The following is an 18,871-nucleotide window of genomic DNA, read 5'->3' on the forward strand; positions in this document are numbered from 1 at the left end:
GCACTGTATTCAATTAGATTACCACTAGCAAACAGTTGTAAAGTTCCAGAGATCCCTATGGAAAACTCGACACAATCCAAGAACAAATTTACGTAGAGAGGCTGGGTGCAATAAACATGTTAGCAGATCATGCTTTCAGAATTTGTGACGTAAAAAAGAAGTAGAAAAATAGCGTACATAGGTTACTTGATAGCAGGCTTTCATATTAAGTGATGCAGCAATTCAAAGAAATGCGAGCATAGTGAGCATAGAAATATTGGTGGCGATAAGGGAGGACTTCATAGCAACCGAACGACTGGGTTGACCATCTATCACGCGTTGATACGCTTCGCCTTAAATCAAAAATGGTCCTCGATAAATTTACAAAATACTTTACAGCACTCACTAGAGAAAGAGGACTAAGTGATTCAACAGTAGCGAAGTGCTTAAGCGGAGCTCTGCAATCTGCTCCTCACTAGATCAATTTCGCAGAGTGGTTATTGCATGTAGACCTTCCATCCTCCCACGAACCCTAAGATGGAGGAGATAGGGAAAAATTGCTATCTACTCTCTTTTCTCAAATACAGAAAAGCTAATTTTCCTATTCACAGATATTGGGAATTCCACAATAAATTGTCACCAAACCCAGAAAATCGTTTCTCATGTTGTCATGGTAACTACCATTCGTTGTATATTCTTTGCTACCACGGATGGGTGTGTCTGATCACGACCGTAAGGTGGCTAAGGAAGTATTCGTGAGTTTGGCGTAATATCTCACGTGCAGGTGAATTGTGCAAGGCATCGTGCTGGATACTGTTGTTGGGCTATTGTTAGGTATCCGGATGTATTCCTGGGCTCCGAGAGTGCATAATGTGCCCGATGATTATGCTGCGAATAGGTCATGGTGTCGATCCAATACGAAAAATGAAAGCCTCATTTCTAACAAAGAGTGCGGGGATGAGCTTGACCTGAAGGTGTATTCGCAGGGAGGGCAATGCGAAGCACATATGGACGGTGGTTGATCTATTGGCCAAGGGTTTTAGTCAGGGGACCGAAGTGGGATATGTATCATAAATAATACACGTGCGCGCGGGGTAACCCTTTTTCAAATAGGTATCAGATATATCCCTCAGGATATCATCTCCAACGGCATATCCCACCCCAATCGCCAATCAGAGTGTTCAGATCTCCAGGAGAGTTCAGCGCCAGCTGGGGCGAGAGGCCCCCCGGTGAGTTATCTAATTAATTACATGACCCTCAAGGGCAAAAGACGACCACTGAGCAGTCAGACTTAATGCTACCACGCCGCCCCTTATTACCGTACACGTAGATTACAGAGGAACGTTTCTAATGAAAGATGAATTTACAGTAGACTTGTCACTGATGATCAACTATTATCCCCCATTTAATTAGCTACTTCCCTCGTTAAAAATGTCAACCCTTCCGCCGTTAATGCAATACCCAAACAAGGATTTAGTTCTTCTTGAATCATAGTGATAGCATTGAATCAGTAATTTTCTTATTCAATATCTATATTCACAGTCTTGCAATTGGTTAGACCACCAACAATACACATTTCTAAGTAGATATATTTCTATCCTTCCCAGTTTTGCGTATTTTCAGACCATGTACAATGAACAAGGACTAATTACGTAAACAAGTTATAGAAAAGCTTCAGGCAACATTTGAATGGAGATGCACAAATACCTGTTTGTTTTACTGCATTTTTGCATTTCTGCTGTAAATTATCTGCAGGGCCGTATCTAGGCGGTGGCGAGATGGGCGCCCGCCAAGGGCGCAGCTACCGGGGAGGCGCAAAATTGGCATTGAAAAAATTTCTTTTTACATTAGTGTATTAGGAAAAAAAATTCAGGTTATTTAAACAAATGTTATTCCAGATTGTTAATACTGTACGGATTGTGACTGTGAATAGCTGGGTCGTTACCAAGTGATATTACCTTCATCTCTGCCCTTCTCCCCTTTTTCTTCCTTATGGTAATGTAATATATACAGTGTGTCTAATATAAGAAGGAAAAGCAAGCAAGTCAAATGATATTTTAAAAGTTTGTAAATTCCGATCAGTTCCGAAAAAAAACGAAATTAATCCTATTCGGTTTTATTTTTTGCCGGCCCTGTTTGAAAAGATATCAAAAAACAAATAACACTTCCTCATAGGAACTTTTTAAGCTGTACAATTGGCGTCTTTGAGAAACCATCAACAACGATGTATGGCACAATTAGATTCTTTATCACCTATATCATTTAAAGGAACCATCAATGAATTATTTTGATATTTTGTCAACGCCTACTATAGAAAAATGTTAAAAATTATTTATTATTTAGCTCAGAAAAATTGCTTGTTACTAAATTTTTAACATTTTGGTTTAGTAGGCGTTGACAAAATGTCAAAATAATTTGTTCTTCTAAATGACATATTGTACCATACATAATATTGTATTCGTAATAAAAAATGCTACTCAATACATTATGTACTTTTTTCCGGTCCATATAAAAATATGAAGTTGATGATGGTTTCTCAAAGACGAAACGTCGCAGCGAAAATCTTGTAAAATGGTGAGCTTAAAAAGTTACTTTCGGTTTTTTTTAATATCTTCGGAACTGATCGGAATTTCCGCATTTTTAAAACATCGTTTGATTAAGCCCTAAAATGCGCAACTCTTCTAATTTAACCGACTGTGCACTTCTTATGGTTTCCGATGTGTCCATGATGTTCATTCTTATCTTGGACACACTGTATGTTGTAATCTTTTCTCCATGTTTTAAAGAAGCGAAATTCTCGGATCAAAAAGCTTCAAACCTTGGACTTAAGAAAATTTTCGGAGAAGGACCGGGAGCGGGGAGGTCCTTGCGTTTTTGTTGGGGGGTTTTTAATACCCCCACGCGCAGGTGTGGAAGGGGGGGGGGCGCAAACTTGAAGTGCCGCCAAGGGTGCGGTCATATCTAGTTACGGCCCTGATTATCTGGTTGTACGTTAAAATGTAATTAGTGGACAAAATTAGCAATGTTTGCTAACATTTTTCAATGCCAATGATGACACCTTTATTTCCATGTAATTTGTTCTAATCAATTTTACTGGTCAACGTAATTGATACATATTTATATTTATTTTGTCATTATTTTTTGAATATATAAATTGTATTTTTGATAAATAGGATAATACAAAAAATTCAGAAATATATTATTATATTATATTTATTAGGTAGATCCTGATAAAGCGACATTTCGAACACCCAAAATGAATATCCTTCTTTACGTATAAGTGTGAACAATAACAAAATAGTACATATATTTGGCGTCAATAAATATATCTCGTACTTCGCAATTTTCAAATCTAATACGAAATCGAAAACCGTTTCCAAGAAGCTTCTATTTCACGTAAGAACATATGACAGATTTTTTAATGTATTGAACTGGGAACCTTCACAGAAATCGGTTCGCGTTTCTTTTTTTTACAAAATGGTGTGTACCTATATGCAGCCATTTTGTTAACGGTCATAAATATCTTTTAGTCACCATTGTGCTCTCTAGCTAGGCAAACAAAATAATGATCAACAACTCTCTCCACAAATATAAACAGCCAAATGAACGAACACAGCAGTCTTAAGTAAATATTTTTGTTCCGGAAATCTCTTCCAAAACAGTTTTTTAGTAAACCTTCTAGTCTCCCATGTCAATGACTCGGGGTACTATCCCAAAAGTACCATTTCAATTGGATTAACAATTAGGACGAATTATCAGAACGACATACATCAGTAATCACTCACTGTTTAATAATATTACAAACGATAGTTTATCTGCGTGACCAGACATGTTCATTACATAGAGGTCTATAATTAAACAAACACGGGTAGAAAAAATGAATTTGAATTTCAAATTAAATGAACACTTCTCGTCATTGTTAATTCGCAAGCGCGAAAATCGTGAGTCATTCCACTATTGATTACTGCGCACCAAAGAGGGAGTTGTACTACAATTACGGAATTACAGTCACCGTACTGTCTGCGCGTTTTTATCATATCACTTTTTCCGTAACTGTTTAAAGGTAATTGCGAAACATATTTTTCATAGATTAATAATAATGGTGCTACTATTCGTAATCGTATTGTAAATTCATTTCGACGTACGTAAAACGAACCTATCGACAGCTATGGCCTTTGCAAATAGTTCGATTTTTAAACCACCTAACGCGTTAGAGCAACTTTTGGAAGAAATCAACTTCCAAAGGACCAAGGAAATGCGGCAGCTTCTCAAAGACGGTAATTATAAACGCATTCGTCCAGAAATAAGCTAATTACTTCCAGATTCCGGATTTGTGATGCTGCAAGGAACGACGTACTGGACGGACTTGTTTGTCAGACACTTCCTCTTTCAAAATGAATCGACAATAGACGGCGACGATTTGTTGTTCTTCGTGCGCAAAAAGCACGTGAAGGGTTCTCCAAGATATCTGCCAAAATTTGAGGTGATGAGGCGAGCGAAAACGAAAATTAGTTTCAAGTTGTTGTTTTTAGACTGAAGTTGACGTGTTCCGAAAAGACAGTCGCAAATTACCCATTGGAGACCCAGATATTGATTGGGAAGAGACCGTTTATCTCAATTTAATCATACATCAGTTTGAGTATACGCTTACGCTAGCAATTTGCACGCGAACGAGCCCGAAACAGTTGCAAGTCTTGAAAAGGCATTCGCAGAAGGTGTACGCGTCGCCCAGTAGACGAAGAATGGATACCAAAGGTGATCTGGAGGAAATTACGTACCCGCACATCTGTTTCATGGTGGATAATTTTGACGAAGTGTTTTGCGACATTTTGGTGCGCGATGGTGAGATGGTTTGCGTGGAGTTGGTCGCATCTGACCGCGAGGGAATTGTGCAAGGTGTTATATTCTTGGGGTCGATTCGTTACGATGCCCTGAAGAAGGTTTACGACGCCAGGGTGGGTATTTCTCTTCCGTGCTCACTTTACAATCGTTTTGTTTTACAGCAATCCAGCTTAAGCACGAAAATGGCGCAACGTATGACATTCGGGTTGTTTTCCAATTCGAGCGCTCAGCGATGCGAGTTTGTGCGTATGAAGGGACCTCAAGGCAAAGGGCATGCGGAAATGGCGGTGACGAAGCCGAAAGGTTCGGGCGCCGAAACGCCGTCTTCTGAGCCGGGATTTTGTGCAACGGAGATGTGGGATTCGGACTGGGACGAAGATCCGGAGGAAATGTTTTTATTTCGCCATCAACGGCGCTTGAGTGACCCAAGTTCAAACCTAAATAACTTCGTTCGTGGTAGCTGGAAATCAAAGTTAGATATGAAGTCTAGATCCGAAAACGAAGGGTTAGACTGTATAGACAACGACATTAGCGAAATTGAGGCTGGCGACGTCAGAGATGGTAAGTCATTTTTCTGCTGCTGCACTAGGCATATGCTTATAGCACAGCGTTATTCCATCATAGACTGATCAGCATTGGTTGCGCGAAGCAGGACTGGAAAATGTTAGCACGTAGTTATATAAAACGTAGCGTAGACTTAGTCTTTTTTTACTTATTTTGAAATGATAATAAATTCTTTTGGTTGTAGTGTCTGGTCCTGCTTCTGCATCTAAAGCTGGCTGCTGTGGTTGTTTTCGACGGCATAAGCGAGAATCGATCGCTCTGTCTGAAATCTACTGTCGTGCATGTGCCTCGCCTTCAGCTTGCATTCAAAGGGCTCCCCTAGGTCCGCTCGAAGATCAGTGCGTGTGCAATACTCCGCACAATATACAAAGCTTACTGAATCAATCCGATTACGAACTTGGAAAGGAGCAAATTAAGACCAAGAACTATACAAAGATTCGCGACTTGCGTAACAACGCGAATTTTGCAGAGTTCGAGTTTGCAGACGACGCCATCAGTTTAAATGGAGACGCGAGTGACGAACGGCCGTCGAGCAGAGCATCCGAATCCAGTACGCAATCCTTTAAAGAAACGGCGTTCACGGATAATCCTTACATTAACGTGAACGGCAAAGAAGAATTGCCATGTGCCGAAGAAATCAAGAAATACCCCATATCAGTATCGACTAAGCAAAACAACCTAACCGCAAGCGATGATGTTAAGCTACAAGATATTAACATAAAAATCATTGCTAATGGTAATATCAATTCAAACGAGAAGGACGTTTCGCGCTTTGATTCAAATTACAATAAACTAACGCAAAATAAGTGTCGCAATTATTGCACGTTGCCTAAGCTAAAGATCAAGCATAAGTTTTATCGTCCGGTAGTGTTTCCGCCCCACAGAATAACGCCCGATGGCACTCACATATACTATTGGTGCGATTTGACCAGACGACCAGGTAAAAACAATGCGCGCTTCAGTGTTTCTTCTTGAATGTACCTACTACAGCGTAAAATGAACTAACGTAAGCCTTTTTTGTTTCAGAATTGGATGACGGTGCCTACAATCCGCTCTGGACAATGAGAGGATTCACTCAAACCTTTCATTTCTGGAAGGAGAACAAACGTGCCCAATCAACTCCTCTGAATGCGTTCTTGACGTATGTCACCTTGCCATGGTGGAGCATAGCGAAAGGTAAGTTAATTCAAAAAGTAGAAATTGAGATCCGATTCCGCTCCCCTTCCCATACATATTATATCTACCAAACAAAAACATTGAAATTGATATAACCATTAAAAAGAGCGTAAGACATTATGCTTTTGCGTAAAATCACGCCTATGAAGGTATATAAAAAGAACAAAAACCATTTCATGTGGTAGAACAATCTATCGCTTTTTTAAAGATTGTGCTACATTTATGTTGTAATCTGGTTTTCTTAGCTTCAATTAAAGATAGATACTAGATAGAACTAAGCCCCTACCTCTCCCGTTCTGTTTCATCATTGACGCCAACACTTTATCACCGGGGAAAAGCGATGTAACAAGATCTATAGCAATGACTGAGCTTGGTGCTTGCGTTCAAGCGTGGGGTGCTAGGTAATGCTATCAACTTTAAGTGCGTCTAGTTTCTAAAGACCCTAGAGAGTTAGGGAAAGGGCCTACAAAACTCTCATTAACTCCATAAAAATCCAAACAGTCCTCGAAGGAAATCACTAGAAACTTTAAAAGGGAGACCTTCTGAAATCTTATCCCAATCCTACAAGTGATTTCTAAAGTAATTAAACACTTTTACAAATATTCTCGCAGAGGGTTTTATGGAGGCTACGGGGGATAATAGAAAAGAAATGTCTCGGCATGAAACAAAAGATATACGATTGTTTTCATTATTTTATTTTTCTACGTAATCTCCACTAACATTAATAGTCCAGGAACTAGAGACTGAAAATGGACCATTTCCTGCAAAACGAGAAGTAGTTCCATTTTTTTGCATGTCATGAAAGAATATCTGGTGGTTATAAATCCAAGTTTTCGACCTCCTACCCCTTGTGCTTCCCCCGTACCACCCTTAAAACCAAAGAAATTTGGATGGTTTTTTAGTTTATCAATCACATCTTTTTATAGGTTAATTTTACAAAAAAAATATTGTTATCAGAAATTGTAGACTATAAAATTGTACACAACTTTGATATACACTACTTTTTTGTGACATGTTTATTAAAAACGATATAGAGCTTCAGAGTTGCTTATATTTTTAAGAATTCTGAAATTTCTATGAAGATGTTTTAACCAAATTTCATACTTTATAATTAAGAGTTTTATGGGAAAATATCTTGAACTTATCGTGGTATAAATCCCCCTACGCTGCACCCTTACCAAATGGGATGCTTAATAATTCACCTTTCAACCCTTGCTAGTGGGGATATTTGAAGCACTGTGAGATTGTAGGGCTTTCTAACAAACAAAAAAGTATCTCACTTCAACTCTCGAGCTCTATATCTTTTTTAATAAACATTTCACAAAAAAAGTAGTTGTGTAGAATTTTATGGTCTACAATTTCTTATAACAATATTTTTTTCTAAAGTGAACCATTAAAAAGGTATGATTGAAAAACTAAAAAAATTTCAGGGGTTTTGGGGGTGGTGCAGGGGAAGCACAAGGGGTGGGAGGTCGAAAACTTGGATTCTTAACCATCAGATGACTGTCTATGACATGCAAAAGAAATTGGAACTACTTCTCATTTTGCAAGTTAAAACCCTCTATTCCCTGGACTATAATACACTTAAACTATTTATACCTTTTAACGAACTAATACCATTGAAAAATATCATTTCTTCCTTGTCCGCAAAAAAGTTGATAACAGCAGTTTTTAAGCAAAAGCAAGTCAAAACGGCAGTCCCGAAGGTGTTTCTTTAACAAGGAAACAGATAAAAGTCGGAAGGCGCCAAATCCGGACAATAGGCAGGATGGTCATCGTGGTTATCGTCAATGGTTTTGCGAAAATTTTGTAAGGTGTTGCCATAGAAAAAGCTTTAGACCTTAGCAAGAGTCTCTTAATTACTTTCCAGACATGTAGTAGACCATTTCTAGTATTTTATAATAACGCTTTGAAAGATCTGCAACACTAGAATATTTTGAAAATAAAATAAAAAGAGCATTTTTCAGCCCTTTTCTGAGCTGAGTAAAGTAATTTGGGCATAGAAAATGTTGCGAAGGGTCTAGGGAGTTCTGAAACTGGCAAACATTTTCAACAAGAATGTCAATTTAAGGCCCTGGAGTGTTTTTGTTGTATTGCGTTGGAAGACGTTGCTCTGGAAAGTAGGTACAGAAACTCGTGAAAGGCATTTAACATTTCCAGAGTTTTGAGTCCTTGAATTCTTTAGATCCTTTCTAAGGTTTCCAAGAGCCTTCTAGATCTTTCCTAGGATTTCTTAGGGCTCCGGCTTTTTCAGTGGCAGAAAGAAGAAAGGTTTAAAACGGTCCGAAACATCCTTAAAATGGAAGGACAATTTTATAATTCCTTTCTTCGGTTCTGCTCAATTTTTTTATAATAAAAATATCATTTTTGAGTTACGCTGTTAAAAAGCGCTGTATGATTCTCATAAATCCCACGAATTTTCTTTATCTAATCATTGAGTCAAATTATTACACAAAATTACAAAAGTAGAACATTGCAGGTGATTCTTGCACTAATCAAAAGCTCAATTTAGGTACATGCACGGCCACTCACATCATTTCAGCTTCTAGTGGATAAGTTTACCCAATAGGCTCTTACGACTGACAGTGTAAAACCCAAAAAAAAGTGGCGATAAATCAGCACCATCAGCAAAAGGTGCGTTGGAACTTTTTCGATACGCTACCCGATATAAGACAATAATTAGTCGAACCTGAACAACACAAATTTGTGACTAATTAAAATTAAACCGAAGTGCAATGTGTTAAAGTAATAGAATTGGTACTCTCTAATAATTGTGTATAATAAAATCTGTAATTAATACAGTTCTTTTTTTACAGATATCCTGGATCATCGAGAAAGTCCAATCCTCACGTTTTAGTAGATGGCCAAATAGCCTTTTTATTTGTTTGTTTATAGTACAATAATAATAAAACGGCTACAGTAATAGATTGATTTGATGGTGCATTTTGGAGGAAGGTACAATAACTATGACATCTGCCATTCTATTTTTAGATATTAATATTCCATTTCTTGTTTCATTTTTTGTTATTTTTGGAATAGTTTGTATATAATTGACATTTTATGTACTACGTAAGTATACCGATGGTGTAAGGTTTGAAATTATTATTGTGAAGAGTACAGTTCAAATTAGTTCTAATGCCATTTTACTGAGCTGTGATAATAATTTTAAATATATTCCGTATGTGTAATTTCTGAAGGTACATTAAAATTAAAACATGACCTCAAGTTCATGTCCCCAATTTCCTTATCATACAAAACGCTCTTTTCTTGACGCAGTTACACAAACATGAAAGTTAAAAAGTAACGCAGATTTTTGCAGTAGGTATATCCATAAAAGCGATTTCCATGATAAAGTTGCGAAAATCTGAACACTTTGCTCGCTTACATGTTTTTATCGACAATAACCTCGATCCCAGGTCAACTGGCATGTGATTACAAGAAACGATGATAAACTGTTCATTAGTCTCCAGTAGTAAATCCGCCTACTGAACTAAAAGATGTTAACAATATCACTACTCCTAATATTCGGTAATGTAGCGTTTGGGTGTCATCGAGTACCCAGCGTATATCACTCACGTGTCTCCAAACTATCTGGAGACAATGGTTATCATATAAAATTGCAAGATGATATAAATAAGTATGTCCCGGGCGAAGTCTACACAGGTATGATGGAAACATGCTGCACAGTCGAGTTATTCGATGCTCAACAGGGTATCTGCTGGGATCGCGAACTTTCAACAAAGTCCAACATTTCCGACGGTTTACTCTGAATATTGAGTCTAAAAACGACCCGGGAAACATTGCCCCTCAAAAAGTGGGCACATTCCAATTGTTCGGCGATAACTTATCCAAATTCAATGAGGACTGCGTAAACACCTTGTCCGAAACGAGCAATTTGCCAAAGACAGAGATCTCGTTTATATGGACAGCACCACCTGCAGGTTCCGGATGTGTTACCTTTAGGTAAGCAACCTGCCAGTGTTTCAACACGACATATGCGTTTCTTAGGGCTATGGTTTTGGAGGATGCCGAACGATGGTTTGCCGAGGACGGCGCTCTAAGTAGGACGGTTTGTGAGCAAACAGAAAGCGATAAGAAATTCGACCCGGATGATTGCTGCGCTTGCGACGAGGCCAAGTATAGCGTACGAGATGATTTGGCTATCCTTCTTTCGATTACGATTATAATTTCAGTTGATCTTCGAAGGTATTTGGTCGGATAAGACGCATCCCAAAGATTTCCCGTTTTCGCTGTGGTTGACTCACTTTTCCGACGTAATCGGGGCGTCACACGAGAAAAACTTCAGCTTCTGGGGTGAAGGTCATATCGCAACTGAAGGTTTCCGTAGCTTGGCCGAATGGGGTTCGGTGCGACTTATGGAAAGTGAGTTAAGAACTCAAAGCAAGTATCTACGGACCATTATCAAAGCTGCGGGATTGTGGTACCCAAAAGTCAACACCAACACTTCCACCAATTTCCGCGTAGATCGCAAGCATCACTTGGTGTCCCTTGCCTCCATGTTTGGTATGCGAAACTTCCCGTTGATATTCTCAAGTTGTAAACTCTCGTAGGTCCTTCGCCCGACTGGGTTGTGGGAGTAAATGGTTTGAACTTGTGCTTGAAAGATTGTACTTGGGTGGATAAGCTGACGGTGGATTTATACCCTTGGGATGCGGGAACCGATAATGGCATAACGTACATGGTAACACATGCACCACTTTTACATCTCTTTCATCACAACGTTTTCAGTCTCCTAACGCAGAAACAATTCCACGGGAAAAGATGTACCGAATCACAACCATGTATCCAGAAGATCCAAGGGCTCCATTCTACGACCCTGGACGAAAGGAGATGCACCCTATGGCAAAGTTTTATTTTATAAGGGAGAAAGTTATACCGAAAAGCTGCGATGAAAGCTTTTTAGCTACCCAGCTTGACGTCAGTGAAAATACGGAAGACACTAGCAGACGTATGTGGAACGCATGCCTATAAAACTGGGGAAATAATCATGAAGCTTTTAGCGGAGTGCGGAGTCACAGAGTACAGTGCATGGAGTGACTGTTCAGTATCGTGTGGAAAAGGTTTACGAATGCGAACGAGGGAGTACTTAATGCCTCAAAAGGCGGCTATGTTCCAATGCAACAGACAGTTGGTATCGAAGGAAATGTGCGTTGCGGATATACCAGAATGCGAAGGGTAAAATATTCTAAATTCTTTCACTTTGAAAGCTGACATTCTGTGTTACCGCATACCTTTTTACCATTATTTCATAAAACTCCCACAGTACGTACCACTTGAAATGACTTTTACGGAGAGTAACTGCTTTAGTAAACTGTAAGCTATCTGATGTTTACAGAGGCCATATGGAGATATTTTTCATATTTCGACTTTAGACTCGAAATTTAACTGCGATATTAAACCCGAAATGTGGAAAATTTCGACTATAAACTCTTGAAATTTGTCAGAATTTAGAATTCATTAGTCAAAGTATTCAAAATACACAGAGGAGGGATGCTGTGGCTATACCTTTAAGATACCTAGGTCGGTCCTGGCTTTACCAGGTCTTGTGTCAAATGTCACAAGGCGCAAACGTAACCCACCATGTTTTGGTGTGGCATCGAAAAATTTACTCACTACCACATTCCAACTACATTCTAGCTTTATTATATGAAACCTCCATTGCGTTAATACATTCTTCTAGGGGAGAATCTGACAATTCCGAAGAAAAAATTGAAGCTAATGACGGAGTTTGTGGCACATCACAATGGAGTCCTTGGTCTGAATGCTCCAACTCCTGTGGAATAGGATTCATCACGAGAACCCGACATTTCCTCGAGAAAAAGGCGAGGAAAAAGTGCACCCACGTAACCACATGTATGAAATTTAGCGAGCGTAATTTGATCGATTGCACAAAATGTAATTTTCAGTTGAACGAGAAAAGTGCATGGGACCCCCGTGTCCGGAGGATGATGCAGAAACGGCCGACCCAATGTGCCCTGTAACGGACTGGAGTGACTGGAGTCTGTGTAGTGCAACTTGCGGAAAAGGAGTCAAGCTGCGAACGAGATTATTGCTAGTCGACTCGGGTCTACAAGAAAAATGTAGCTCGCGCGTTGAGTTAGTGCAGCAGAAGCCTTGCATGGACGTGCCAGAATGCTTGTTCGATATGGCCACAGCAAAACGTAAAACTGTTCAATGCGGAATGTAGGTATTTATCTAATCGATTGATTTAGAGGTTTGCATGCAGCAAAGTGAGCAAGGTGACTGTAACAGGCGGTATAACCGATGGTATTTCGAACCAAATAAAATGATGTGCGTTCCGTTCGTTTATAGTGGATGTGGTGGAAATCGAAATAATTTCTTAACTGTGCAAGAATGTAATGAAGCGTGCAGATTCATAAGAGGTAACCAAATTGATCCCATTTTTCAAATTAACTACAATGTTTTACGTGTACTTTTAGATTCGGCGAGCGGAAATTTTGACAACTTCCCACTTCAAAGTTCACCATCGGGCTTTTTAAGAAACAGTGGACCACCGGTAGATTGTATGGTAACAGAATGGTCGGAATGGTCACCTTGCAGTGCAAGTTGCGGCACGGGTTACACGCAAAAACAAAGGATGATTAAGAGACCGGCAGAGAATGGGGGCAAACCGTGTCCCAACAAATTGGAAAAAAAGAAACGATGTTACTTGAATCACTGCAAATAATTGTATGTGCATTCATAACTGAAGTTTTCTTAACGTGTCTATAAAACACTTATCTTACTTATACAAATTATGTAACCTTTGTAATAATTTGCATTTAATTTTATATTTAAAATAAACATTTTTAAATTCCGTATATGTATACTATGGCGCCACCTATACAGTGATATTCATGTATGTAGAAGTAGACATAGGGATTTCCTATAGGAATTTCCTATCTCTACTTTTACATGATAAAGAGTCTCCAAAAAGACGCCTAATTTTATGCAACCAAAGTAACTACCTACAACAAATGAGGATCTGCCTGTCATATTAATTAATTTGAATATTATCGCTTTGACTTCCCTATTCTAATTTCGGTTCGTGTGCGATGTATTCAACTAAAGAAAAAATTGATATTTCCAATTGGTATAATTCCGATAACAGTTAAAAGAGCTTAAGAGATTTATTTTCTGTGAAGCTAAAGCAACAATATTCAAATTAATAAGTAATACGACAGCCAGATCTTTGTTTCAAGAAGTTATTTTGGTTGCATAAAATTAGGTGTCTTTCAGGAGACTTTTTATCATGTAAAAGTAGACATAGGAAATCCCTGTCTACTTCTACATGAATTTCACTATAGAATGCTTCGCGGTTATTTTGAATTCAGAATGTCTACTCAACGGCTGGTACATCACCCTGTTCCTAAGATCAAGCTCGTTTCTCTTTCTTCTTGCGTGTGTGCTTAAAGTGCGCTTTTCATTAACGATCATGCCATGGCAAGGGACACAACTAGGGAATGCAATACCGGGATCGCGGGATCCCGAAATACCGAGATCCCACACCATTTTTGCGGGATTAATCCCGCACATAAATGGAGCGGGATTCCGCGGGATTTGCGGGACTGAGGAATTTGTCGACCAAAGGAACGACTCTGTTTGCTTTGTTAATGAAACGCATAACGGAGAAATTAGTTTTAAAATAATTGTTAAACTTTTTTCGTTAAAAATGTACTATGATTTTTGAGGCACTTTAGAAGTTCACCTTTTTTTGCTTTACAGGTGAGGTTTTTTTGAGTTCTAAGTTAGGCTGAAGGTACCTTTTTGTTGAATATTGTGATAATTAGCGATTTATTTTAATACAGAAGTTAACCGCACACAATTGCTTATTTGCCAATTTATTTAAAATTTTGCGGGATCCCGCAAATACCGGGATCCCGCGAGATTAACATCTAAGGATCCCGCAAATACCGGGATTGAGATTTTGCTGCGGGATTGCATTCCCTAGTTGCAGCCCTCAGATCGACCCGACCGACTCCTGATCGAAAAAGTTAGAATTGTTTTGGATTCTACGCACCAAAATTAATAAGAAAAAGTGTTTTCCCGAGAAATTTTGGTGCAGTCGATTTTTGGAAAAAAGGAAGGTTATACACTGCCTTTTTTTGCCCCGAAAAAAAAATTGTCTCAGATCGACCCGGAAAAAAATTTTTCTTATAGAACGTGGCCTGTAGAATCCATAATTTCAAACAGTTTCAAGATTGGGCTACTAGTTCAAAAGTTACAGCCCTTTGAATTTTCTTTCGAAATTATGGTTTCTAGTCTATAACTTTTGATTGAGAAATCTGATCGAAAAAGTACAAATTGTTTTGGATTCTACGCACCAAAATTAATAAGAAAAAGTGTTTTCCCGAGAAATTTTGGTGCAGTCGATTTTTGGAAAAAAGGAAGGTTACACTGCCTTTTTTTGCCCCGAAAAAAAAATTGTCTCAGATCGTCCCGGAAAAAAATTTTCTTATAGAACGTGGCCTGTACAATCCATAATTTCAAACAGTTCCAAGATTGGGCTACTAGTTCAAAAGTTACAGCTAGGGAATGCAATACCGGGATCCCACAGCATTTTTGCGGGATTTAATCCCGCACATAAATGGAGCGGGATCCCGCGGGATTTGCGGATTGAGGAATTTGTCGACCAAGGGAACGACTCTGTTTGCTTTGTTAATGAAACGCATAAGGGAGAAATTAGTTTTAAATGATTTTTGAGGCACTTTAGAAGTTCACCTTTTTGTGCTTTACAGGTGAGGTTTTTTTGAGTTCTAAGTTAGGCTGAAGGTACTTTTTTGTTGAATATTGTGATAATTAGCGATTTATTTTAATACAGAAGTTAACTACACAAAATTGCTTATTTGCCAATCTATTTAAAATTTTGCGGGATCCCGCAAATACCGGGATCCCGCGGGATTAACATCTAAGGATCCCGCAAATACCGGGATTGAGATTTTGCTGCGGGATTGCATTCCCTAGGTACAACCAGCTCGTTGATATACGAGTAGACAGGCAGCTATGGTTGGCTATGTGTGCGGATATCATGGACCCACTACTTCTTGGTGCATTTATACACGTTGGCCGTCTCCAGGGCCGGCCCAAATGGTGAGGCAGAGAAGCGGTCGCCTCAGGCGGCACATTTTTAGGGGCGGCAAATCGGCAATATTACGAGAAAACGCACATCAAATTGGTTGTTTGTTTTTTGCATGCCTACTTATTTATTTACAAAAATAGGAAGAGAATATAAAGAAACCAGTTACCAGATAGTAAGTGGAATTGCCTTACAATGTCAATGTACTCGGTACGTGTACGTGACGTTACTCATCAGGGGCCCGGTCTCAGCGGCGCTGAGTCGGCGTAGGCGTACCTCTCCCCACTCCCCTAAACGGTGAAAATGAAGTTTATGTGCTTCTATCTCATTTGTATTTTGCTTGTGTACGTGACAGAGTGACAGACGGTGACGCAGTTTACATTACAATCCACGATAATTTGCCAGCAAATAATTAAGGTAAGATAATAATTTATCTACAATCTACTTATTACATATCCATATCCTTACGCTTACTTACCAGTTTCTTTCTTACGTATGCGTATATATTTCGTATTTCGTTGAATTCCCGAATTAAAGTTATAAAAATAACTCACATTGTTTTAGGAGCCGCTGGCGCATTATAAAAGTAAATATGAGCGATGCGAAAAGGAAAAGGCTTTCTGGTAGCCAATATAAAAAAAAGAGGCTGGCAAAGGAAAACGAGCAGCGTAAACTTTCTGGTGCGCTTGAAAAGTTTGTGATTCCTTCAGCTTCAGCTTCTACTTCATTAGCTGAAATTACGAATACAGAGCGAGACGAAAAAGTTGGAGCAGAAGCCAGTTTAGAGGGACCCGGTGAATGTGAAGGTGATCGTGATAATGATTATACTGACCAAATTTGCAATACCATTGAACTCGTTCGCAATACGTCCCCCAGGAAAGACGAAGATGACAGCACGGAAGTATTAAACTTCGAGGTAGACAGTGACCCAGCATCTTGGCAAAACTTATCTGTGGGCCAGCATCAAATTATTATAGAACAAGGCCCCATACAGATAAAGGGGACAGCTTTCCCTAAAGATGAATCTGGTAGGCATTTTTCTGAATCACATTATTTTCGCATAATGTCTAATGGAGAAAAGGTAGAGCGAAAATGGTTAATATACTCTGTACGAACAGATGCAGTGTATTGTTTCTGTTGTAAGTTGTTTAACAATCCTGACGTAAATGCAACAACTTGGTCAAGAGGCTACAAAGACTGGAAGAATATTTCCAGGAGCGTGAAATCCCATGAAATTTCTCGAATACATATGGAATGTTATAAAAAATGGAAAGAAATGGACACGAGACTAAAATATGCTCGAACGATTGATGAAGAACATCAGAAGATTTTGAATCTAGAGCGACAGCATTGGCGCGATATTTTACAAAGAATTATTGCCGTTATTCAACTGTGTGGATCACAGATGTTAGCACTTCGTGGCTCTTCGGACAAGATATTCCACCCAAATAATGGAAATTTTTTAAAGATAATGGAACTACTTGCAAAATTTGACTCCGTTACAAGAGATCACTTGAGAAGAGCTTCAAATCATTCAAGAGGTACTCATTATTTGGGCAAAACGGTACAAAATGAAGTAATAAGTCTGTTAGGAAAAAAAGTTCGAGATACAATATTGGAAAAAATAAAACTTGCAAAATACTATAGCATTATATTAGATTGTACTCCCGACGTAAGCAAGACAGAACAAATGTCTTTAGTTATCCGTATTGTGTCAAACGAAAATGGGGAATACAAGCCGAAAGAATATTTTATAAATTTTCTACCCGTAATTAATTGTAATCAACAAGTGGTGCTGGACTTACTGAGGTATTATTAAACGAATTAAATAGATTAGGTCTTGAAGTTGGAAATATTCGTGGCCAAGGATACGACAATGGAGCCAACATGAAGGGGGTACATTCTGGTGTCCAAAGAAGAATTTTAAATGAAAATCCGAAAGCCTTTTTTGTTCCCTGTTCCTGTCACTCCTTAAATCTAGTTGTGAACGATGCCGCAAAGAACACTGGAGAAATTTCAAATTATTTTTGTCAGGTACAAGAATTATTTGTATTCTTTTCGGGGTCAACTCAAAGGTGGAGTGTACTTCAAAAACATATTTCATCCCTAACAATAAAAAGCGTAAGTGACACAAGATGGGAAAGTCGCATCAACGCTATCAAGCCATTAAGATACCAATTAGGAGAAATATATGACGCACTTGTGGAAATTTCTTTGGATGAACAAAAAGATGCAGACACAAGAAACAAGAGTAAGTCACTGGCACATATAATTTCCAATTATAAGTTCATTGCAGCACAGTTGTGTGGTATGATGTCTTATTCAAAATAAATGTAGCATCAAAACTGCTACAAAGTGCAGACATGGTTCTTAGTGAAACTATAAACATTATGAAAAATATAACCCTGTTTTTAAAGGACTATCGCTTAAACGGTTTTAACAAGATGCTGTGTAGTGGTACGGAAATTGCTGAAGACATGGAAGTTTCCCCTACTTTTGTAGTTGATAGATCGCTTAGAATTCGGCGAAAAACTCGGTTATTTGACTATGAAGGGAGGGATTGTGTAATAGAAGATCCCACAAAACAGTTTGAAGTAGAATTTTACAATAGGCTATTAGATATTGCATTAATTCTGTGGAAGAAAGATTTGTGCAATTGAAAGCCCATAGTAAACTGTTTGAGTTTCTTTATAACATTCCAGGATTAACAACAATGGAACCAAATGATGTGCTTAACAAATGTCAAGATTTACACAAACAAATATCCAACGACATCGACCCAAATGACCTTTGTAATGAACTTCTTCTATTGAAAGATATATTAAGTCACAAGAACATGAACTCATTGGAAATTCTAAATCATTTGGAAAAAAATGGATTATCTGAAAATTTTCCAAACGTAGTAGTATCACTTAGAATCCTTTTAACAATTCCAGTTTCGGTTGCATCTGGGGAGCGATCTTTTTCTAAGCTAAAACTAATAAAAAGTTATTTACGCTCGACTATGGATAGATTAACGGATCTCGCAATCCTTACTATTGAGCATGAAATCTGCGCAATGATAAAATATGACGATGTTATCGATATATTTGCAAAAGAAAAATGTCGAAAAGTAACATTATAATTTATCTCCGTTTTTGTTTAATGTTACAATAAATTTATATTATGTCCATATTTATTTTTTTTTGCATTAAATCAAAACTCCTATCTATA

At 38.4% G+C, this 18,871-nt stretch overlaps 2 protein-coding genes across 2 annotated transcripts; both read left to right on the forward strand.

Moving 5' to 3' along the window:
* Positions 1 to 3,821: 3,821 nt before the first annotated feature.
* On the forward strand, positions 3,822 to 9,786 carry LOC116168239. Its single transcript, XM_031483945.1, has 7 exons — positions 3,822 to 4,256; positions 4,302 to 4,462; positions 4,512 to 4,934; positions 4,983 to 5,382; positions 5,570 to 6,325; positions 6,412 to 6,561; positions 9,378 to 9,786. Exons 1-7 carry the CDS (start codon positions 4,148 to 4,150, stop codon positions 9,416 to 9,418), a joined length of 2,040 nt encoding a protein of 679 aa, XP_031339805.1. The 5' UTR covers positions 3,822 to 4,147; the 3' UTR covers positions 9,419 to 9,786.
* A 229-nt stretch (positions 9,787 to 10,015) lies between these two features.
* On the forward strand, positions 10,016 to 13,401 carry LOC116168238 (spondin-1). The gene is made up of 11 exons (XM_031483944.1): positions 10,016 to 10,224; positions 10,272 to 10,524; positions 10,570 to 10,705; positions 10,755 to 11,085; positions 11,133 to 11,263; positions 11,311 to 11,530; positions 11,583 to 11,757; positions 12,263 to 12,435; positions 12,489 to 12,743; positions 12,795 to 12,965; positions 13,023 to 13,401. The coding sequence occupies exons 1-11, from the start codon at positions 10,059 to 10,061 to the stop codon at positions 13,268 to 13,270; spliced, it is 2,259 nt and encodes a 752-aa protein (XP_031339804.1). The 5' UTR covers positions 10,016 to 10,058; the 3' UTR covers positions 13,271 to 13,401.
* The last annotated feature ends 5,470 nt before the right edge of the window (positions 13,402 to 18,871 follow it).

This window comes from Photinus pyralis, unplaced genomic scaffold, assembly GCF_008802855.1.
Source record: "Photinus pyralis isolate 1611_PpyrPB1 unplaced genomic scaffold, Ppyr1.3 Ppyr1.4_LG4, whole genome shotgun sequence".
Lineage (NCBI taxonomy): Eukaryota > Metazoa > Arthropoda > Insecta > Coleoptera > Lampyridae > Photinus > Photinus pyralis.

What these genes read in the sequence shown, in the direction of transcription:
- LOC116168239 (XM_031483945.1), top strand. Translation starts at nt 4,148, where the DNA reads ATGGCCTTTGCAAATAGTTCGATTTTTAAACCACCTAACGCGTTAGAG. An exon ending in AGAAGGTTTACGACGCCAGG is followed by an intron (nt 4,935 to 4,982) that starts GTGGGTATTTCT and finishes TTTGTTTTACAG; the next exon opens with CAATCCAGCTTAAGCACGAA. An exon ending in ATGGTGGAGCATAGCGAAAG is followed by an intron (nt 6,562 to 9,377) that starts GTAAGTTAATTC and finishes CTTTTTTTACAG; the next exon opens with ATATCCTGGATCATCGAGAA.
- LOC116168238 (XM_031483944.1), top strand. Translation starts at nt 10,059, where the DNA reads ATGTTAACAATATCACTACTCCTAATATTCGGTAATGTAGCGTTTGGG. An exon ending in TACGGAAGACACTAGCAGAC is followed by an intron (nt 11,531 to 11,582) that starts GTATGTGGAACG and finishes TGAAGCTTTTAG; the next exon opens with CGGAGTGCGGAGTCACAGAG. An exon ending in AGCGTGCAGATTCATAAGAG is followed by an intron (nt 12,966 to 13,022) that starts GTAACCAAATTG and finishes GTGTACTTTTAG; the next exon opens with ATTCGGCGAGCGGAAATTTT.